At 37.6% G+C, this 23,742-nt stretch overlaps 1 protein-coding gene across 2 annotated transcripts in view; it reads right to left on the reverse strand.

Moving 5' to 3' along the window:
• Positions 1 to 800: 800 nt before the first annotated feature.
• The window catches only part of abca4b (ATP-binding cassette, sub-family A (ABC1), member 4b), a 72,439-nt gene continuing 49,497 nt past the window's right edge, over positions 801 to 23,742 (reverse strand). For both annotated transcript variants that reach the window (XM_047367667.1, XM_047367668.1), the window contains 20 exons: positions 23,417 to 23,515; positions 22,876 to 23,157; positions 22,724 to 22,756; positions 22,523 to 22,628; positions 22,376 to 22,450; positions 22,108 to 22,277; positions 20,429 to 20,606; positions 20,218 to 20,333; positions 18,458 to 18,605; positions 13,827 to 13,950; positions 12,399 to 12,528; positions 12,123 to 12,243; positions 10,634 to 10,696; positions 9,697 to 9,803; positions 8,642 to 8,783; positions 8,283 to 8,417; positions 7,873 to 7,976; positions 5,836 to 5,928; positions 5,408 to 5,657; positions 801 to 1,456 (listed from right to left, as the gene is read on the reverse strand). In XM_047367667.1, the coding sequence (XP_047223623.1) occupies positions 1,349 to 1,456; positions 5,408 to 5,657; positions 5,836 to 5,928; positions 7,873 to 7,976; positions 8,283 to 8,417; positions 8,642 to 8,783; positions 9,697 to 9,803; positions 10,634 to 10,696; positions 12,123 to 12,243; positions 12,399 to 12,528; positions 13,827 to 13,950; positions 18,458 to 18,605; positions 20,218 to 20,333; positions 20,429 to 20,606; positions 22,108 to 22,277; positions 22,376 to 22,450; positions 22,523 to 22,628; positions 22,724 to 22,756; positions 22,876 to 23,157; positions 23,417 to 23,515 (2,584 nt within the window). In that variant the 3' untranslated portion in view covers positions 801 to 1,348. The remainder of the gene's footprint in view (positions 1,457 to 5,407; positions 5,658 to 5,835; positions 5,929 to 7,872; positions 7,977 to 8,282; positions 8,418 to 8,641; positions 8,784 to 9,696; positions 9,804 to 10,633; positions 10,697 to 12,122; positions 12,244 to 12,398; positions 12,529 to 13,826; positions 13,951 to 18,457; positions 18,606 to 20,217; positions 20,334 to 20,428; positions 20,607 to 22,107; positions 22,278 to 22,375; positions 22,451 to 22,522; positions 22,629 to 22,723; positions 22,757 to 22,875; positions 23,158 to 23,416; positions 23,516 to 23,742) is intronic.

The following is a 23,742-nucleotide window of genomic DNA, read 5'->3' on the forward strand; positions in this document are numbered from 1 at the left end:
TCGTCCCCATAACTGTGTAGACCAATGATTTCTGTAATTAAAAAATAAAAATTTTTATTAGTCCATTTTTTTCTAAGAATATGAATTTTATTTATTTGTAAGCCATACAGTTGATACTAATTACAGCTGCAAATAAAAAGTAGATTCATAGAATATCTCATTATGTTTTCTATGTTTAGCCCAAGTGTATCAAAAACCATTTATTTGAATACTGAGTCAAAGCTGAACCCCTATCCTACAAAGAAACGTTTTTGTTCTTATGCTAATGAAATGGCAAGTTGTCTTATGCTGTTCCAAGTTAGCCTTTTTTAGTGGCCAGCAGCACCATATAAATACATTTCACAGTCTGCCACAACATGACTCACCTTCTCCCTCACAGTGGCACTATTCGTGCTCAGCAGCCTCATTCAGATGACCATATGGGCTACAGTGGCATGCGATCCCCTCCAGAGAATTCATTAGCAGTCCAGAATTGAACAGAATTGCCGACATTCTTCTATCTAGTTGAGGAGGCCAGTGAGGTTCAGGCTTGTGGGCACCCTCAGGCAATGACGCCACAACTTGCAGCAACAGATGAGTAATTGGACTGTTTGCAGAGAAGTGGAAACCATGACAGGCCTCTGGGTGAGTCCTTAGCAATGAGTGAGATTCGGAAGGAAAACTGCTGTTCTTTACATATACATAATGAAGTTATGACTGTGTAATTGTCGAAACTGGATGGAAAGCATTGGTCAAACAGATGCCAGAGACATAAAAGGATTTCCTGCTATTTTGTTCTCACACAGGAAGACAATATGATGTTCAATGTATGAAACACAGCAAATAAAGAAACGCTTTAATGCATAGCAAATGACCAGACAGAACAAAAGCAATGGTAAACATATTTTGCATCCAGTCAGTCTGAGAACAAATAAATATTTCATGTAAATATGCCTAGTAAAATAAAGTTGTGTGTTTTAATATTGACAAAAAAAGTCTAGGAAGCTTAATAATTCATAGCTCATACAATATGTACATATTAAAACAACCCATCAGTCTGATGAACAATTTCCTCCGTGTTTACATCAATCTCAGCAGTTAACGCTCATTGCTTTAAGTCAAAATCATGAGTCACACATGCTTGGTAGTATATCAGGTCAAATAAATACTCAACAGGAGCCAAAGGCATCTGAAGTTTGGCTGTGGCTGCAGAAACCAACTTGGCAAGTGACTGTTCTCACTAACTCATGAACACCTTGGTATTTAAACATTTTATAAGAAGCTGCTGGATTTTTGAATGTGTATTATAATCACTGCTATGCAGGGCAACAGTTCTGTGTTTATCTGAATGTTTAGACGTGTCTGTTAATCATTTCCCCTTCACAGGTAAGATCTTCATGTCTTTTCTTGCTGTTCGTCTGTGCAACGTCACGTCCTCGTCCTCACCCATCTGTTGCTTGGCAAAGTTGACAAACACCTGAACAAAAGAGAAACTCTTTTAGTGTGATAATTGTTTTTACTAAGGCCAATCTCTGGCAGTTAGTTTGATTTAGACACAACGTGATTATAAGTTACATAGTAAACTTACAAAAGCAGTTATGAACAGATGACCAGTATGACAACAACTCCTAACAAGAAAGAATCAAGTGTAATCGACAGATAACACAAGAAGTTACTGAAGTTCAATAGCTCAGCATAATTATATAAAAGCGAAGAGTTACCACCCAGGCAAAAGAAAAATAGAGCAAAAAAATGTTATGTGAAACCTTTTTTATTCTAACAATATACTTTTCACATTTGAACAATGTTTTGTCACCTTATTACAATTAAACATATTTACCATGTTATAACAACAATTTATCACGTTCTTACAATATAAATATTATATTGTAGTAATGTGATAATGTGTTGTACAAACATGAAAATTATACAGTTTGAATAATAACGTTTTCACGTTAAAACACTATACCTTTAATCAAGCTTATCTTATAACATAATGAAGTTGATGACGGTCCAGATGAGTGGTTGAGAAAATGTCCGGGCTACTGGAACTGATGGAATTCTATTTCATGCTTGGATTGAGCCATGGAGAGATCTTGCTGTTATTCAGCAGCTTGGATAGTGTTGTGAAAATTATGCGGACACTGAGAAGGAACTTAAAATGCATGGGGCTGAACAGCAGGAAGAATGAGTCGGATCCGACTGAGGTGGCAGCATTTCTCATTGATCAACTGGAGGGGCACGGGAAGCTCCGTGGATACAAACTACACCAGCTAAAGTGCATTCAGGCGGGTTATGTTGTCACGCAGAGTACTGTGAGACATTTACAGATATATCTGGACCCATACAGGATCGAGCAAAGACAAAGCTGGTCAAAAATGATTTTTTTTTAAAAAAAGACAACGCAAGGTAATTTTTGATTTCTTATTATTATGGTTAAATTAGTGAGCGCTGCATGTTTGTGAGGGGAAACAGTGTATAAGCCGTTATTTCTAGATCAAGGTCCAACTACTTTTCTAAAGTTTAGATGTATTTCAGCCCATTCTATTCAAAAGCAAGCTGGTTAATATACTTTGATATAAACACAAACTATTAGCTTTAGGTTTAAACTTTTACCTGCTGTTACTTTATCATTAGATTTGAAACCATCAAACAGTGTGCGCTTTATTATTCTTATTTATATTATTATTATTTCACCCTATCGAAATTTATTACAGATAATCCACAAAGCCTGTTTTCAAAAATCATTAATTTGTTTTTTTTTATATAACTATTTAACGCTGTAAAAAACGTGTGGGTTAAACAAAATAAATAAAACCCCAGATTTAACAACAAATGTCATTTTAGGGCAATTTCCAAGACAAACTGTTCCAATTTATGTTGAGAGATATAGAATCTAAAATGGTCCAAATTCAATCGGACTAATCCAATTCACCACAATCCAGGCCAGTCATGTAGTCAGATTTAGTTCAAACATGCACAGTCTGATTTGTTCTTAATTGAAGTTCAGTAAAATCAGTCATTTGCAAAAAAAAAGTAAAGTTACCCTGATGAATAATGATGAAATCATTTATACATTAATATCAGTCTTCCCTGGCCACATATTCACTCCCCACTGTGCACTTTCTAGTCAAAATTCTTGTCAGCTGCTCCAAATGTGCAGGACTGGATTGAAACACAAATCCACTTCAGTTTTAGTTTCTAGCACTTTTAAGCACTTCATTCAAACATCAAGCATTTTTAAGACCTTGAAAACACGAGATTAAAATTCATCTGTTCGAGCGCTGCAGTGAGGTCAACATGCAGAATGCAGCACCCTGGATCTAGTACTGTGGACAAACTGCAGTAAAAGAAAATATTGAGTTTACATAGAGTCTGCTTCTATGGAGCCCACGAGGGGATATAGGGGAATTCTTTTCTTTTGCATACCCACGCAATATTTTTGCGTTTGCTCGCAATACTTTTGCATCCCCACGGAATACTTTTGCGTCCCCACGCAAAACTTTTGCATTCGCTCGCAAAACTTTTGCGTTCCCACCGAATACTTTTGCGTTCGCTCGCAAAACTTTTGCGTTCCCACACAATAGTCTTTGCGTTATCTCGCAATATTTTGTGGCATGACCTGTTTTTGACATTTATTGAGTTTTATTTTGAAATTGGCCTTAAATAAAAAGATCTTCAATCAGACTTAAAGACAGTTATTATCTACATGCTGCCAAACTACTGAACTCTGGACAATAATACTGCATGAAACCACATCTGTGACACTTTATTTGCTTGTTACTGCTGTATGATGCGTACTTTTTTGCGGGCCACTTTTGTTTTTATAGTGAGTTCTTCTTATCCTAAGCATTTAATCGCATTGTTGACTGCGTGTTAACCTGCATATGACAAATAAATATCAATGCCATATCAGTGCTGTTTGTTTTGTGAGCAGTTTGTCATCTGTGCTGCTGTTCCAAAATGCACAGCTTTCTCAAGGTAATTAACAACTTTTGCGAGTGAACACAAAAGTATTGCGTGGGGACGTAAGAGAAAAACATTCCCCCATGTCCCCTCGCGGGCTCCGTATGCTTCTCAAAGAAAGTGTGGTACTGGAGACAAAAATAAAAAAACATTCCCTTTGATGAACTTAAAGGTTTTCAGGCCGAATTTCCAGAATAATAATAAAAAAAAAAAAGCCATGTTGCACAATTAAGCAAATTGTCACAAGACCTAGTTCGTATAAGCCACTAAGTCCACTTATATTTTAAATTTTAAAAAAACCCACACATTTTGTTTAAAAAATATGAAAAGAACAACCTGGTAAATGCTCACAGCCCCTTGAGTGTGGGTGTTCAAGTTTGTGCATCAACTGGGTGTTAAAGTGGGAAATTTTCGAAAATAAAAGGGAGGTGTAAAAACACAAGGCTAAGTTTAAGTATTTAATTATCGTACTCGTACTCGTCGTCTTCCACTTTATCCTGAACCGGGTCGCGGGTGCAGCAGACTCAGCAGAGACACCCAGACGTCCCTCTCCCCAGACACCTCCTCCAGCTCCTCCGGGGGGAGCCCAAGGCGTTCCCAGGCCAGCCGAGAGACATAGTCCCTCCAGCGTGTCCTGGGCCGTCCCCTGGGCCTCCTCCCGGTGGGACGTGTCTGGAACACCTCCCGAGGAAGGCGTCCAGGAGGCATCCGATATAGATGTCCAAGCCACCTCAACTGGCTCCTCTCGATGTGGAGGAGCAGCAGTTCTACTCCTAGCTCCTCACCCTATCTCTAAGGGAGTGCCCGGCCACCCTACGGAGGAAGCTCATTTCAGCCGCTTGTATCCGGGATCTCGTTCTTTCGTTCATGACCATAGGTGAGGGTAGGAACGTATACCGACCGGTAAATCGAGAGCTTCGCTTTTCGGCTTAGCTCTCTCTTCACCACAACGGACTGATAATGGTGTATAATGCCTGGATAAGACTGATTAATTATATGATTATATACTGTAATGTGTGTAGATAGATGATGAATCTGTCTTTCTTGAAAATTTGTCTTTTGTATGTTTTGTTGTAAATGTCTTTGTTGATACTGTTGTGATTCAACAATTTCCTTCAGGGGATTAATAGAGCCTATCTACCTACTTTAAAAGAATAGGAGGAAAATAAGACAAGCTGCCTCTCCAAGGTATATAAAGAGACCAAGTTAGTCAGCCTCAGGGAATCCTAACTGTGATGCTCTGCCTGTATGCTGTAAATGGCTCAATAAAAGCACCTGCATTGACCTTGTCAGGAACCACCTTGAAATTAGTATATTTTCTTCCTGACAATTTTTCTAACAATGCATCAGAAGAACCAATTTTGAGCTGTTTCGAATCCAAATTGTTCCTAAAAGCTAAAAGTAAAGGTCATAAACCAGTATTCCCACCACAAATATTTTGATTGTCCCAACTCATCCTTACCTGGTCTAGCGTTGTCTGGGAAACAGAGTAGTCTTCGATGCTGAGCCTGTCTTTATTGGCCACAACCAGCTGGAATATCCTCGCCAGGGAGGATGAGGCAATTTCATACTGCAGCGTGTTGTAGTGCTTCTCCCGCTGAACACAGCCGGGGAAGGAGCTCTCCATAAAGCTCTCCACAGGCTCCAGCTCTGGAGACAAGCCTGCTTTAGCTGCCTTGATTTTCATTGTCACAACATAGCCGTCGCCAAATCTGGATACAGGAAACAAGGCACTGAAACATACATACATACTGCTTTTCTTTGGTGGTTACTGATCTGAACATTAATGTTTATGTCTTCTACAACTTGCATGTTAATGGTTAAAAAAATAGTAATATTAGCTCAGAGTTAAAAATACAGGTATTGATTGAATAAGAAACAAAGTCCTACTTGTATTTGAGATGCTGGATGGTACCAAGACACTTAAAGGTCCCGTTGACCATGATGGCCAGTCGAGTGCACAGAGCTTCACACTCCTCCATACTGGTGGAAACAACAGTAATCCATCAATATTTTTACTGCTGGTATTTCATTTCTGTGACCAACAGCTTGACTTCTGTCAGATTTACAGTGCCATGAAAAAGTTGTCTTCTATTTTCTTTTATTTTACTTCTAATTTTAACCTCAAAAACTATTTTATCAGGAGTTTATGTAAAATATTAACAAAAGTACTGCATGTATGTGAAGTGGAAGGAAAATAATACATTACTTGAGAGATTTTTATAATTGTCTGAAAAGATAATATCTGAAAGTGTAGCATCCGTTTGAGTTCAGCCTCCCTGGACCAACACTTTGTAGAACCACCTTACCATTCGATTACAGCTCGTAACCTCTTGCGGTATGTCTACCAGACTGAATTTTCTGCACATTCTTCTTTGCAAAACAGCTCAAGTTCAGTCAGATTCGATGGAGATCATCAGTAAACATCAATGTTCAAGTCTTACCAGAGATTTCATTTGAATTTAGGTCTGGCTTTTGACTGGGCCATTCTAAAACATGAATATGATTTGGTCTAAACCATTCAATTTTAGCTCTGGCTGTATGATGAGGGTCATTGTCCTCCTGGAAGGTAAAACTCTGCTCTAATCTCAGGTCTTTAATTCTAACAGCCGTTCTTCCAGGACTGGCATGTATTTGTTCCATTAAATGTACCCCTCAACCATGACCAGCTTCCCAGTCTTTGCTGTATAAAACCTCCCCACAGCCTGATGCTTCCACCTCCATGTTTCACAGTGGGGATAGTGTTTTCAGGAAGATCTGCACCGTTAGTTTTACACCACACAACAATTTGCATGTAGTTCAATTTTGGTCCAATCTGGCCAGAGCAACTTCTTTTATATGTTTATTTTGTCCCTTACCTGACTTGAGACAAACTGCAAACAGGACATCTTATAAATATTTTTGAAAAATAGTTTTCTTCTTGCCACCCCTGCATCAGACCAGGTTTGTGGAATGCCTGACCGGTCTTACAGTGACAAGACCCAGACTGCAACCCCCCCAGATGTGGATCTACTGCAGCTTCCGATGAGTAACTTGGGTCTCTAGGCTACTTTTCTGAATAATGCTGTCCTTGTCCAGCCTGTCAATTCAGATGGACAGCCATCTTGGTAGGTTGGTAGTTGAAAGCTTGGGATATTGTTTTATAACCTAACCCTCCTTTAAACCTTTACCACATTTGTATTCTCTAACAAACCTAAGACCCTCACAGATCAGATGTGTTTACAGGTACATGTCAATAAATTAAAAGGTTATTGTACATTTATTTCAGTAAATCAAGTCACTCAGTGAAACACATTATATAGTTTCTTTACTCACCGAATGATGTTTTCAAGCCTTTATTTATGTTACTTATAATAATTTTCTCCTTACAGCTAATGAAAACATGACATTTAATATCTTAGATTCGAATATTACACCAGACCAATAAAAAACATTTTTAATAAAGAAGTGTTGTCCTAATGAAAAGTATGCTTAATACCTGCTTAAAGATTTTTAATTTTGAAAAAGTACTTTATATCTAAGAAATGAGCCTCAATGGAACACATTCAAATCTTTTGAGATGGACCTGTATATTGAAAAGAAATGACTCACAAGTTAATTCAATTTGCTAATTGAGTTCAGGAGCTAGTTGGTTGCATCGGAAAAAATGTAAAGATATCAGAGAGGGCGGACTTTTCTGATTTTTACTTGTTAATATGTGAACCCTATGTAACATTTTCCTTGCACTTCACAAATATGTACTGCCTTGTGTTGGTTTATCACAGAGAATCTGATAAAATACATTAAGGTTTGTTGTTACAACAGGAACAAACAATAATATCTAAATGGTTTTAATAAAAGTTGTTTGAAAAAGGGCTAACTGTTTGGTTTGCTGCTGACATACATTCACAGAGGGCTGTGAATTCATTTCATCATAAGTTTTCAAACCTGTGTGATGTTAGCACCACGGCCCTGCCATCCTGAATCACACTCATGATGGCGTTCCACAGAAAGCGCCGAGAGTGTGGATCCATTCCAGTCGTTGGCTCATCCTGTGAAAAAAGGAAAACAGTTAGAGAACAAACAACAAACTTGACTCTCTGAGCACATACCGCCACATGAACAGAGACAAAGTTCTTATCTCTATCAGCATATGGCAAAAAAATCACAGATTTATGCCAGTTTGAACTGAACTGAACAGTTTTCTTGCCAACATATAAAACATTCCAGGCCAGGCCTGACTGAACCCATTTGGTTCACCATCTGGATTCATAGACTATTTCATTGATAAATTCCTGCATAAAACCTAAAAATCACAAACAATGGGCTCTGGAGCTTGTTGTCACTGGCTCTCTTACCAGCAGCACCAGTGCAGGGCAGCCAATCATTGCGATAGCTGTTGACAGTTTACGCTTGTTGCCTCCACTGTAAGTTCCTGCACTGCAGCCAGCATATTCTGTCAGGCCCAGCTTCTGGATGCCCCACTCTGCCACCTGCAGAAAAAAACCGGATCTGTGTTCAGAGACCACTCCAGTGCACCACTGACTGATTCCTTCATAAAAGAATATGCTAAAGAAACCATTAAAAAAACAGATGAGCCAAATGGGGAGAAGGATAAACAAAACATGAAGACAAGATGGGGGTCTTTGTCATATGTGTGGCAGAGTAAATCATCCTGAGGCGCTTCCATATGTGAAGCAGCTGGAGTCCTACTTACTTTGGGGATCTCTGATTCAGGCACCCCTCTGAGACGAGCGTAAAGGTAGAGATGCTCCCTGCCGGTAAGGAGCTCATCAATGGCATCAAACTGGGGGCAGTAGCCCATGTTCTGGTGCACGTCATGGATCTCTGTCAGAATGCTGCAAATGAAAACACAATATGTTACTTGTGAAACAGCAGGTCAAAAAACAATATGGAACATCTTTAAGTGGCAATAAATCTGTGAAGTCATTATGTAAATTACAGCTTAAAATACATTTAGAAATTATCCAATACATCAGATTTGGGACCTCAATGTAAATAATTCTCAAAATCAAATCTAATTCTCTCAATCCTGATTAGCCTATATTTATTTTTATTTAGACACTCGGGCTAGTTTTATTGTCAGATAGTATTATCAAACAGATTATGTTGGGCAGTATCCAGTGTGGAACTCTCTGAGCAGTCACCCAGCTGGAACTACATGCAGGATGAGCAGGATGACCTTTGTCAATAAGCGTGCTTTAATGTATTTTTGGGGATTTTATGTGATACACAGAAACAAAGTAGTGAATAACTGTGAAGTAAAAGGAAAATAATTTAGTTTTTTAAATGAAAATCTGAAAAGTATTTTGCTGTACATACTGTACATTTGCAGGACTTTTGGGGTTTGTCTCCCCCAGCTTTAAACATCTACAGACTGATGTTTCAGACTGATGTTTCTGGCCTTCTTTGCAAAACAGCTCAACACGAATCAGACTGGATGGGGAGCATCTAGTCTGAATTGTTCTAAACACCATAAGGCAACTGGTTGCACAAAATTTTATAGAATGGTATCAGAGTAAAGGGAGCTGAATACAAATGCAAACCACTTTTTAGATTTTTATGTGTTGAATATATTTATATCTCACAATTAGATAGTATTTTTTTCTTTGGTCTATCTTATAAAATTCAATTAAAAATACATTGAAGTTCGTGGTTTAAGGGCTATGAATACTTTTGCCAAGGTTCTGTGCCAGTGTGTTAATCAGGGATATGAATGGATTCATTATTCTGTAAATGTGCTCTACCTACCTGTAACCAGCCACAGCAGCCTCTCCAGAACTGACATCAGTATCGCCTGTCAACATTTTGAAAGTTGTTGTTTTTCCAGCACCATTAACTCCAAGAAGACCAAAACACTAACAACAACAAAAGGACTCCATTAATACAAAAGGCATTAAAAACTGTAAATTTAAGTCATTATTATGAAGAATCAAAAGACCCTAATGTTTAGTCTTGCATGACTACACTTATTAAAATATCAATGTCCATAAATAAATGTGTTTTGACCAGATTAAGCCTGTAGAGAACCCACACATGTCCTGGATTCGAATTCAGGACCTTCTTGCTGCAAAGCAGCAGCTATCAACTGCACCACCGTGCAGCCCTAATTGCTAACTTCTATTTGCTAAATGCCAGAATAATTATAATGGATAATGAAAATCTCTTATCAGCTCAAGACAACATCATCACCATGACTTTTGTTTTCTGCTGCTGATACACACATTGCGCACAAAGACACGCCATGGCATCATGATCTGTGTTTTCCTAAGAAGTTCAGACACATTGTCACCTTTGTATTTGTAAAATCCTCTTTACATTAGTTTGGCATTTAGCAAATACAAACTAATTAATAATTTTTATAATCCCAGCCTACAACAGGAAATGTTTGGAATAATTTCATGTCAGAAATTGAGTTAAAAAAGGTCATGGGTTCCTTCCTGTTATATGGCAGTTGTTCCTTTCCCCACAAGCTTTTTCTTACAAAGTGCCTTGAAATGATTTGTCATGAATTGGCGCTATATAAATAAACTGAAGTATCTTTATGCAGTTTATATTAATATCTAGTTTAAACTATTTTAATCAAGAAAAACTTCACGGAGAACTCTTCCCAGACAAACAGGAACAACTTGAGGCAAAGAGAAAAGTTAGAAATAGATTTCAGCATTGATGAACTCAGTGACTTCACCTCGCCTGTAGGGACTCCCACACAAATCCGGTCCACAGCTGCCCTCTTTCTGCCCACATACGTCTGTGCGGAAAAATTATTATATCTCATTTCAGTTTAAGCAATACCATAGCAATGAAAAAACAAATATACAGGTCACAAATCTGTAAAAAAAAAAAAAAACAATTAATGAGCATGTGCAATATTGTGACTTTAGATAATTTTATATGTTTTAAATTAAAAGTATATTAAGATTCATTTATTTTTATTGTAGCAGACTGAGTGAAATCTATTTTGTTGAAAAAGAGATAAGAATCCAGTTTATACTATTGAGGTTTTTGTTTTTTATTAATTCCTGCTTTAAGTTCCTCCTCCTGATATTTTAAGAAAATATATATAAGGTTGAAACAGCTTGAGAGTTATTTGCTGCAGAATGAATGTAATAAAATGTTATTCTGTGCTAAAAAAAAAAAAAAAAACATTATCCTGTCCAATTTTACCAACAAATTCCCTGTGAAATAATATGCCTGTAATGGATTCCCATTTTTTAAATGGGGTTCACGTATTTTCTTTATCTAGGTTCATTTATTCATTTTTTTATTTTTGTTTATTTTATTATTATTACTATTATTATTATTATTATTATTATTGTGCTCATAAATGCACAAATCTCTCTACAAAAAAGAAACCACTGGAATACTTCAATTATTTTATTTGACAATTTTTAAAACGCCGCATTAAGACATGTTCAAGTTACATCACAGTTTTAAAAAGTTACAGTTTCAAACTTACAAGTTTTCTGTCATACTGTTCCTTTAAATGCGACGTTAGGTAAAGTGCATAGTGTAGCAAAGCGTGACCTCTCTCCACACTGCCAGTCATCAGGCTGAAAGAAGACTACTACATTATCATTTTGCTTGCTAGAAAGGCAAGTGCAGCTGTTTGGAAATATTTTCAGTCTACTTACATAGTGTGGCAACTACACCTTTATATATATATGAAAAAAAGTTTGAAAAGAGTCTTTTTTTGTCATTCAGTAGGAGATTACAGATCAGATGTTTTTAATGGGGCTTTAAACAAACTCCATGGACTGGAATCTTGTGTTTGGCAGTTGGGCTCCTTACTGCACTTCTCAAATCTTTCCTGAACAATTTAGTGAGGAGCATTTTCCTGCTAATGGAGGCAGCAGCTATCAGGGTGATTGTTAGTTTTTGGTCAGCAGACAATGTCAGAAGGGTGAGATGGTGTGAGGTCTACTAAAGTCTGCTTACAGCATAGTGGGGCAACTGTGGTGATGGTAGCAGGTCTCTGTCTCGTAACCATTGGGTTATTGTCTGGTAACCTGAGCATAACATTTTTTTAGCGGAATATTTTATAATGATAAAATTATTGATTAGTGATTAGTGTTTAATTTATGTGAGTAAACAGTTATTATTCTATGCACTAAGCGACTAGAGTATATTAAGAAATGTGGAAAATTACAGGAATGCTTGAATTGATCATTTTTTACCTTTGAAAGATCTCTGATCTGTAGGATGTCCTTCTTGCTTCCTCCCATATAAATCCTCTGCCTCTCTTCTGCAACATCATCATCCTCATTCTGTACTACAGTCTGTTTATAGTCTGGTAACCTGAGAAACAAAGAAAATGATTCTACTAGACCAGATAAATGCCTTATTATGAACTAGCTTTATGACATTGTACAATGGAAGGTTCTTGTTCAATTTTGATATTTTTCCATTCATTTTGTTACATTTTGCTTACGTGTGTTAAGCCAAGCCCTTACCAGTGATCCAAGAAGAACCGATACTGGATCAAAGCATTGAGAGTAAAGTAGACAAAGCCCTCCACTAGCATAAAAAATATGTTTTTTCCCACAAAGTCCCAGTGGAAAGGATCCTTTGTGTACTCTTCTCCTAAAAACAAAAAGAAAAAAAAAGATTTTTCACATTTTCTCCCAATAAAACTGCAAACTTGAGGGTAGTTTACTGGATTCTTTTGTAATAAACCAAGACACAGTAGAGTCTAATTGTCAAATGTTAAGACGGTGATACATGGCTTTCAACATTTTTAATAGATAAAAAGTATGCCATGCATTTTTATTTAGTCTCTTAATTTAGATACCAATTACCTTCATAAGTCCCCTAATTAATAAATAGAGTCGACCTGTGTGTAAATTAATCTCAATATAAATCCAGCTGTTCTGTGAAGGACTCAGGTTTGTTAGAGGACATTAGTGAACAAACAGCATCATGAAGACCAATGAACACAACAGACAGTTCAAGGATACAGGTATGAGACTTTTAGAAGACATTTAGCTTATAAAACAGTATCCCAAGCTTTGAACACTGTGCATAACATTGTTAATTCTGTCATCTGCAAATGAAAAATGTCTTGAACAACATCAAATGTATCAAAACATGGCCATCCCCTAAACTAACAGGCCAGGAAAAGAGAGGCTTAATCAGAAAAGCAGCCAAGAGGTCAATGGTATCTTTGGGGGAGCTGCAGAAATCCCCAGCTTTAGAGGGAACTGAATCTATTGACATGGCAACGTTTTGCTATGCATTTAACAAATTTGCCATTTATGGAAGAGTGACAATTAAAAAGCCTTTGTTGAAAAAAAGAAAGCTACTAGAAGACCTTTCTGGAGTTTGCCACAAGCCATGTAGGGGACACAGCAAACATGTGGAAGAAGGTGCTCAGGTAGAATGACCTGCATACAAAGTGCATTCTGTGGAGGAAGCTTCTAGTGCACATCACCTTGAGAGCACAATCCCCAAACATGTTGGTGACAACATCATGCTATAAGGGTGCTCTTCTTTATGAGCAACAGGACAGAGGGTTAGAGTTGAACCTCTTAGAGGCCGCAAAAAACCTGAAACTGTGGTGGAGGTTCGCCTTCCTGCAGGACACAGCTTCAAACATACAACCAGAGCTATAGGGTTCGATCAAAGCACATTTAGTTGTTAGAATAACATAGTCAAAATTAATTTGAGAATCTGTGCCAAGAAATAGAGATTGTTGTTCATGAATGCTCTCTACCCAATGTGCCTCTTCTTTCAACTTCCCAAATATGCACTACTTTGTGTTGGTCACATAAAACTCATTGTGGTAGGTGAATGAGAACATTGTAAAAATGTTGCATATTCATTTTAGCCAGTGTATGTGAAACACTGAATTTTAACAAGGGAAAATAATATGCAGTACTTACCAAACCTGGCATAGACATCAGTAACAGCTTGATTCATGGCCATGTCTATCAGTCCTCGCCCCAGGCAGAAGTGAGGGAACACCAGCAGCAATTTCTTCAGCCACTCGTTAAACGTCAGCAGAGACTGGAAACACAAGAACGTTCCCCAGCAGCAACAATACATAAATGCATCTGATGACATATAAACAGAGCTCTGTGACTAATATCTTGAATTAAATATCTGTTCCATTTGTAAAAATTGTTTTTAGAATATGACATAATGTTATCATGCTTAGGATTTAAATTAGTTTTTATTTGACTGCTTTCATAAGTATAAAAAAAAGACAAGGTAAACAGAGCAAAAAGAATCTCAAGTGATCGTTTTGTTTATGTATGTCTGTTCTGAGTAAGTTCTCATTTTCTGTCTGTGTGGAAAACGTTTTTATAATTAAGTTCATTTTTCTAACTGAGCAAAAATGATGGCGGGTTATAATGTTCAAATTTATAAATACTTTTCGGAAAACATCAACAAACAAAAATCTCTCAATCTCTCAAAAGTCTCAATCCACCTGCAGTTCTTTCATGACTCATCTGGGGTGAGAGAAATGAAGCACAGATGTTCAGAGGAGATCACCATCTGCTGGAGAATGGTCTCCATTTGTTTTTATTATACTAGCTTACACTGAGGGAGCCGTCTACACCCTTTATCCAATCTTTGATTTTCTCCCACTACTCATTTTTATTTAAACACATGACAGAATAACAGGTGGTCATATATATCCTTGTCTTGAATATTCAGACCTAGTTTTTTCGTGCCCAAAATGATAAAAAATCCAGTTCTCTCTTTAATGTGTGCTAATACATGTTTGAGTCCAATCTTAATTATTATGTCCTTGCTGTCTCTTGACATTTATTTCTGTGATTTTATCAGACACTCTTCTGCCCTCCATCCCTCAAAGCAGACTTTAGTCCACATCTAGATTAACCGATTTATTTTATTTGCAACTGAGGGTAGACAGACATTCAGAAAACAGTTTGTTTTGAAAAACAATTCACCTTTTACAGCCGTGGGCAACAGAAGGCAACAAAAATTGAAGAGATTTGCATTAATGTGGGTTTTTTTTTGCCGCGGGTAAAATATTTTCCAGTATTAATTATAACAGATACTGATCTATAATTGTTTCCCTTATAATTGTCAAAAGTACTTATGATATAAAATCCAATGCAAAACAAACCTCTTACTATTATTGTGTAGAATATTGCACTGAAGACAACAGTTATTTTATTATTATAGAAGCAGTAGTTAGTTTTATGGGGTGAAAAGTTTAAGACAGTCAAACATTTCAGCTTTTACTGATGCTTCCAAACAGGGTTTTTTCCAGAATGGAAAGATGATACAAACAACTTTAATGGTTTTTAAAAACATGTCTAATATACATGCAAACATGGTTAAATATCTCTTAGCATGTTGCAGAGAAACCATACATTTTTTGCAGCCAACAAGCTTTTGGCATAACTTGGCTAAATTTTTCCCCACTCTTTTTGACAGATATATAAGAGCTTGGCTCTGTCATTTCTGTCAAATTTTCTATCGAAGGGCTAGGCCTTTATGCTCTAAAAAAGCATTGTTGTTGTTCATTTTGGATCATTATGTTGTTGGAACACCCAGCTGTATCAAGGTTTTGACTACCTGACCCACAGTGAGATTAAATGAAATTGGTTGATATGTTCAAAAACAACCCAGGAGCCACAGAGCCTTGAGAAGATCATAACCTGAAAGATGCAGGAACACCTTGTCAATGTCCACAGTGAAGTTGGATTTACATCACCATGGAGTGAGAGGGTGGTGCCGAAAAGAAAGAAGGACCCTATTCCAAAAAGGATACCTTTTGAGTTTGACAGAAATTTGCTGCAGAACACCTGGATGAGCCAAACGTCTTCTTGAGAAAGGTTTTAAGTCATGGTGGGAAAACATGACTGAAAAACAGGACCTAGATCAGATTGTTTGTGGTAGACATAATTGCCAAGAGTAAATTGTTCATAAATATTTGATGAAATACACCCCTAGGTAAATATGGGCACTAGATGTGTTTCATAATTATAACTTTTTGGGAACCTACATATGGTTCCCTACTGGTTTTTTTGTTAAAAAAAATACAAATGGGTCCCCTACAAGAACCTCATTGTAAACCCAGAGCCACAATCCAGGCTGGGAAAAATTCATATTGGGTCCACGTACAAATCTTGGTTGGGTAATAATACAGTAGTAAATGTCAAGCATGTTGGTGGTAGCCTAAAGCTTATAGTGTGTTTCAATGCCAGTGGGACTAGTGCAATGCACAAGGTTTTTCAAAATTATTGTTGTTTGTAGTATTCTCAGAACTGTAAAAGCATTGGATGCATCTTTGCAAAGCTGTGACAGTCTGTGGGTTTGTGTGTCATGGTTTATGGTTCTTTCATATAATAATGGATTGCCTTGTTAAGGTTTTTAGTTTGATTCTGTTGGGACCCACAGCCATGGATTAAAACATCAAGATGCGGTACAGACTTTTCTGGAACTTTCAAAATAAATTGCATTTAATCTACTTCCAGCCCATTTGGAAAAGCGGGGGGTAACAGCGGACTTCCCATGATGCCACTGGCCGTATAAAACCCCCACCTTTCCAATGGTCCGATGCGGGTCACCCTGGGGCCTGGACAGAGAGACACAGCATGCTAATGTCTCTTAGCTGGCAAACAGACATAACTCTTCAACTGGATCCGAGAGTGTCATACGGTCATCGATCATATGCACTGAGTTAAGTACTAATGAATTACTGTTGAAAGAATCTGGTATTCATTCATAAAAAGAGGTAAATTAAGGTCTAAGCGTGGCTTGACTTTTTTCTCTGAGATTTACAGAGATTAACTGTTTCTAGAGAGTTCCCAGCACAACGCCGAGTGGAGCAGTTTCCTGGTCTGATAGAAGGACCACAGGAGCCGCATCACCGTGGTTACGGTAACGTGCAGTTTGGTGGCCCGACAGAACGAGCCACTCCCCACAGCTAAGGCGGTTAGCTGTAGCTAACCGTTTGTTGACTGTGGACGTTTCTTCAAACTTCGCTGCCCTGGACAGATTTTCCTCAGCATGGTTCAGAGGTTAGGTTTGGGCAGAGAGATTTAGGATGAAATGATCTGAACGTTTTTCATTTTATGAAGTTTGGTTTTGTTTGTGTTGAACTCAGTTATCTTGGTGTTAGCAGGCTATCTGCAGCACACGTGCTCAGTTTTGTGTTCTGTGTTGGTGTGTTTTTTTAAAGTTAAGACAAACTTTATTTAAAGGGTGATTTTAAACACAGAAGATTGATCATAACGCGCCGTAAATAATGTGTCCCTAAACATTATTTTATTAAACTTGATAACTAAGTAAACACCATTAAGCCCCATTTCTCCAGAAAGATTTGGGTCTTTTCCAAAATACTTCCTTAATAATATTTCTTCAAATATTATTTCAATAAATAAAGGCAGCTAATTAGACACCGTTGAGAATTAGTCATCCAGAAGGTTGGTTTTATTCAGCGGATCATTTTAAAACATTATTTATTAAAATGATATTTTATCTGATCTTGCATTGTGAATGGTTGTCTAAAGGTATGCTGATTATTGCCTAAATTGGTTCCAAGATTAACTTAACTTCCAGATTCTTCAAGATAATCCATGGTTCTCAAACATAAACAGTCAGTCAGTCAGTCATTTTCTACCGCTTATTCCATAGTGGGTCACGGGGGAGCTGGTGCCTATCTCCAGCAATCTATGGGCGAGAGGCAGGATACACCCTGGACAGGTCGCCAGTCTATCGCAGGGCAACACACAAACAACCATTCATACACTCAGTCATATACCTAAGGGCAATTTAGAGTGACCAATTAACCTAACAGGCATGTCTTTGGACTGTGGGAGGAAGCCGGAGTACCCGGTGAGAACCCACGCATGCGTGGGGAGAACATGCAAACTCCACGCAGAAAGATCCCTGGCCGGGAATCAAACCCAGGACCTTCTTGCTGCAAGGCAACAGTGCTACCAACTGCGCCATCGTGCAGCCCTCAAACACAAACATTGCATGGTATTGTTGCATCACTCTTTCGATCACGGTTTTCAATCATCTTTAATCAACTTGTTTATATTGTACATAGCCCATTAGTCTTCGTTATTCTTTAATTCTGCTTGGTAGTTTAGTTAGATTGTTTTAGCATAGTAAAGAATTTGTTGATTGAAATATGTTTGACTTTGTGTTGACTTTTTTTTGTTAATAAATTCTTGTATTTTAAGAAATTTTGTGAATTCATTCCATGTGTGTGCAGAGTTTATGCTGTTCAATAATGTCAGAGCTTGGCTCACACCTTTTTGATTTTGTTGATTTTGTCCTAATACCACCGCCTTACTGGGCTGGTATTCACAGGACAACCCTTAACAGACCGAAATATTATTTAATAAAATATTAAATTATAAATATTAAATAATATTTTCAGATTCATAGTCACAACAATTCTGAGGTCAATTGTTAATGGAGATGTAGCACAGCAAGGAAGTACTTTGTTAGAACAAATCTCCTTCACTCACCTTAAAATAATCCATATATTTGCAAAAAGACTATCATGTTGACATGTCCTTACCCGGTTGTTTTCAAAGAGTTCCAGGATGAAAGTGATGGCGCTGCTGTTGATGCCGATAAAAAGATTGATGCAGGACAGAGACACATATGCAGTGCTCGGGATATTGAACATATAGGACATCGGGTACATCATGGGAGTCACTGACCACCTGAAAGCAGGAGAGTTTGAGAATTATGATAATAGTGTATTTAAAGAGCAAATGTCATGCTTTAGAGGCATTAAACCTATATGTGGAAAATTTGCTGAACAGATGTGTGGGGCCTTTTGGACAATGCAAACAAAATGATGTACAGCAGTAAGCCCCTCTGCTGCAAAGATCATCTATGCAGGAAATTTGGGCAAGCTCCATTGAAGTCAACAGGCAGAGAGGAAAGATTTCTCACCAATCAAAACCAATATGTGTGTTGGAAACACTTTTTGCCCTAGGATTATGAAGCAATGGGAATCCTGCATTTAAGGGAAGGAACAACCTGAACGTCAGAGATTAGAACAAAGCAAAGTTTCTGCCATGGCAATAAGGTATTGACAGCCAGATCACAGAGGCCACCACAGTTGATGTTTGTGAGAATTAAGTTTATCAGGTAAGAAAAAACGTTTTACACACCTAATCTTTCTTTAGAAAATGTCTGCTAATGTCCATAGATCCCCTTAAATCCATACCTGCCATACCTTTTAACATTTTTTTCAATTTTGATGATGGGTCTAAACACAACTGAAAAGTAAAAGTTGTAAAACTATGTATGCCCTTTCAGTTTTCTCCCTTCTATTTCATCTGTGCCTTCTATCTGAACTTTTTGCTTGTTGAAATTAGTTTTTTTACTCTTTGAATTAACGAGACGTTTAGTTTTCTTTAGAAATGAGACATTCATCTGAGACAGACTGGGTGTACACAAATGATCTGTTCCAGGGACACAGATCTACACTGTAGAGCAAAAGGTTATTAACACATTTTTGTATTTTCATTTATTTATTTATTTATTTCCTCTCACATGTTTATTTAATCAAAATGTAACTTCATTACACAGCTAGTGATAAATTGCAGCACTAGACATCAATATACAAAGCAGAAGAGAAAAAATTAATTTCAATTAACATGAAACTGTCTTACTCTACAGTGATGCACAGAATATCCTGGAGTCCAAGTCAAAATTCAGTCCCATGACCTCTAATGTTTTTGTTTTTTCCGTTTTTGCAAAAATACATCCATTTATCCATCAGCATATTATCCTAGTTTTATCCAAATAAGAACATCCATAATTATTGACTTCCATATGGAGATAGAAGGGGGTTCATGTCCAACCCACTTTATCATAATAGTCTTTCTTGCCAGCATTAGAAGTGTTTGGATAACTTCTTCCTGCTGTATCAAAGAGTCTGGTACACTTCCAAGCAAGAATATTAGTGGATATGCTGGCACATGCTTACTTATTGCTTTGCTGATATTAACACACACCACCCTCCAGAAGGTCTGAGCGAAGCTATATTCCTACAAACAGTGAAGTCTTGTTCCAATTTGAATCTTACATTTAGGGCAGTTTGGGGAAATGTACTGTACACAAATGGGAAAATATATACATTGTGCAATATGTTAAATTGTAATTGCTTAAATCTATTACATATTGAGCTTCTGGAGGGCAGCAGTAACAATTTATCCCAAACATCATTCTGCATTTCACATTTAATTAAAATACTCCAGGATTTTCTCAACCCAGCCACCTTTTTATTTTATAACTGAACTACATTAAAAATCAGCAGCTTACCCATAAAGAAGAAGAAGTGCTATTAATGCCGGTAAGTTAGTTGGTGATGTGTAACACTTTTTATCAAAAGCTATGAAAATGCCAACCACCATTGCAGTGCTGAGAAAGTAGTTCATCTGAGAGAGAAATAAAAGTTAAAGACTGAGGTCATTAAACAAAACAAAAAAAACACTTGTGAACAGTTTTATTTATGAACCCTAATCTTACTCACCATGTCCCAGAAGAAGTTGGCCACCCAATACACTAAAGGACTCACTCCACTGACAAACTGCAGGTGCTTGGCTTTGGTCACTCGCTCTTGAATGAGGTAGAGGACGAAGCTGGCAGGGATGAAGGACATGGCGAAAATGACACAGATTGCTACAACGGCATCCACGGAAGTGGTCAACCTGCAGGGAGACGGGAGAAGATTAAAATCCATACTCTGCAATCTGGTCTGGGTGTTGTTTTTTTGCTTGTTTGTTTAGAATGCCTAAGACACATTGACATTTAAACCATGCAAACAGGCTGCCTATCACTGTCACTGCTAAAATTTGTTTGGCAATAATTTTTATATATGCAATAATTATTGGCATGCCTGATAAAAATGTGTAAAAAGTCTTGGAATAAACTCATCTTTTGCTGCAGCTTGAGCCCAAAATGAAAAAAAAAACATTAAGAAAAATCCGACATTTTGTTTGAGTATTGAGTATGGGGAAAAAAAACTATTGCATTACCATGTTATGAGACAGGTATCAGCACAGCTAAATTATTCTGTAAAACCAATGTAATGAACATTTGTTTTAATTTTTATATATATTTAACTTAAGTTGAGTATACTGCCTAGTAAATTTAAAATAGTAATCCGACTTTCTGCTTCTCTGGGGTATAAATATTATGTAATACAAAGACATGTTTCTCTTAGCCACTCTTCAAAATGGGAAAGACAAGGAAGCATGTCAAATAAGGCACATATATTTTAATCTTTATAGGTGAGGAATTGGCTACAAGAAAACAGCTTCTCATTTTAACATGCTTATATTTACCCATGGATGAGGACCTGAGTTTATCTCGTTACAAAGCACAGTGAGCAGCTTGGTAAACGAAGATAAAAAATCACAAACTGCGTGCTTTAGTCAGTGGAGACTAAGATCTGACCTTTTGGTCAGATCTTAGTCTCCACAAACCCTCCATGTGGGTTGGTTGTGAAAACAAAAAATGAATATGATAAAAAGCACCACATGTCCACTGGTAAGTACAGTGGAAGATCTGTGATGCTGTGGGCCTGTTTCTCCTCTAAATCCCTTCTGAATATTATTCAAATGAATAGCATCATTAACTCTTTGAAATACTAGGGTGAATGAAATAAAAATCTGGTGCCCTCTGCCAGAAAACTAAAAAAATAGTCATCATCTGGTCTTTTACCAGGAAAATGATCCTAATTAACACAAAATCAGCCTTGTTTTATGGCCATTTTATGGCCAACCTGAACGAGAGAGAGCAAACAGAGGGAGCCAGGGCTCTGGACAATCTACAGAATTTGTTCAAAGAGGAATGGTCTCTCTCTCTGTATGCTCCAACGTTATAAAATGTTGTAGAAGACCTAGTGCTGCCCTGTTGGTAAAAGAGGATTCTGGAAAGTATTAACAACAGGACTTTTTTACAGCTGAATAAATGCAATCAGACTTTTTATAATTTTTCAGTGTTGGAATATTCCACAGCAATTAAAATTGATTTCAGTTAAAACTTTTTACACATCTTCACATCTGGGGTGCCAATGATTTTGGATGCCACTGTTTACCTAGATTACCCAACTCAAATTATTAATGTGAGTTTAAACTAGGGTTTCGTACTAAATGATCTGATCCTTTAAATCAAGACATAGGCATATAAAGGTACAGCTGTGCTCACACAGTGACTTCGGAAAGCTGCTCTTTGGTGAGATTCAGAGGGTGGTTGATGGCAGTGATGCCATACTCAACAGGTTTGGCGAATGAAGGGAGGAAGGCTCGCAGGATGGCGTTGTTAGCCACATTCATGAAGGCCACCATGGCGTGCCAGCCTTTGTTATTATACCATACCTGACAGAGAATTGGAGAGGTAATTCAAATGTCCAACCAGACAGTTTTCATACATCATAAAGTCGGTGCAAGCAAACTTTCTTCGTATTCAACCTTACCTTTACATTGAACTCACTCTCCATGAAGTGTAAGAATGTACCAATGTCCCTCAGTGCAAGTCTGCAGTACAGACCCTGTGAACATGGGAGCTCAGATTAGCTGGTTTCTGTTGTCAAGTCTGCAGGTGAAAACTATGAAAGAATTACCCCTGTTATGTTGAGCATCCGTCCCAGTTGATGGAAGACATTCTGGATGCCTTTAGGGTCCACATCTAGGATGGGAAGTTGTCCCCCTACAGAGAGGCCTCCATACCTGATGAGGAAAGGAAGGAAAGAGTATAATCTGAACAAAACAAAAGGGAAACGTCCCTTTCCAGATACAGAGTAAGACTAGAAAAAATAGATTACCTTTGTTCATTTACCCAGTATTTGCTCTTTAAGCTGCAAAATAAAGGTAAATAGGAAGAAACTTCATTTATAAAGTTTAAAAAAGAAAGATCAAACAGCTACTGTGCATCTTTTGTTTGGATCATTTTCTCTCATGTAACAGTTCAACCTGCCTGGTTCTGATGAGACTGGGATAAGTTTTGACCAGATAATCGGAGATGTTCCGGTTGGTCAGATCCAGCATGATGTCTCCCGTGGCATCCACCCGCTGCCGAGAGGGCAAGCCTCCTGCCCCGATGGGACAGATGGGCATCATTGTCAGCTTCTTGCCGGTGCTGCACTGGCAGGAAGGTGAAGGGTTGCGCTGGTTCCATTCGGGACTCTGTAAAATGTTCTGGACTACAGGGGAGACATCAGCTTGCTCCCATTCTGAGGCACTGGTGTTGCAGAGCGTCCTTTACCAAAAAGGGACAGAGAGGATATATAATATGACTTGGGTATTTTTAATTTAATTTACAATTTAGAATACTTTTTATAACACTTGTCATGACATCCCAAATTTCATAAAGACAAGTTTGCAAAGCAGTTTTCAGCATAAATGCTTATAAATACATAATGATTATTTGTTATTGCAAAATGTTTGACAGCATAGCATTAGTGATGAAAGAAGATATGTTCCAGCAAGATATTTTTCATTCTTATCTTGACACTTACCCTAACAGTTCTCCCTGCATGCATCGTGTGCCAAGACCCGGCATGTTTAACAAGCTATCTGCGAAGTGTTTCATTCTGGGGTCAAATGGACGCTCGTTGCTACAAATGGTGGGGGGAAAAAGTGTTACTGTCAATGTTACTGAGACTGAGAATGAGAATTACTGTCCCTGTGAATGGTAGTGTACTTCTTTAAGTTTTGCACATTTTGTCAAATTACTACAAAATTCACTGTATATTATTTAGATCTTTTGTAATAGACCAACACAAAGTAGTAAATAATTGTGAAAAGGAAACATGGATTTGATTTTTTCTTACCAATAAAATTG

The sequence above is a fragment of the Girardinichthys multiradiatus genome, chromosome 6 (assembly GCF_021462225.1).
Source record: "Girardinichthys multiradiatus isolate DD_20200921_A chromosome 6, DD_fGirMul_XY1, whole genome shotgun sequence".
In the NCBI taxonomy this organism is placed as follows: domain Eukaryota; kingdom Metazoa; phylum Chordata; class Actinopteri; order Cyprinodontiformes; family Goodeidae; genus Girardinichthys; species Girardinichthys multiradiatus.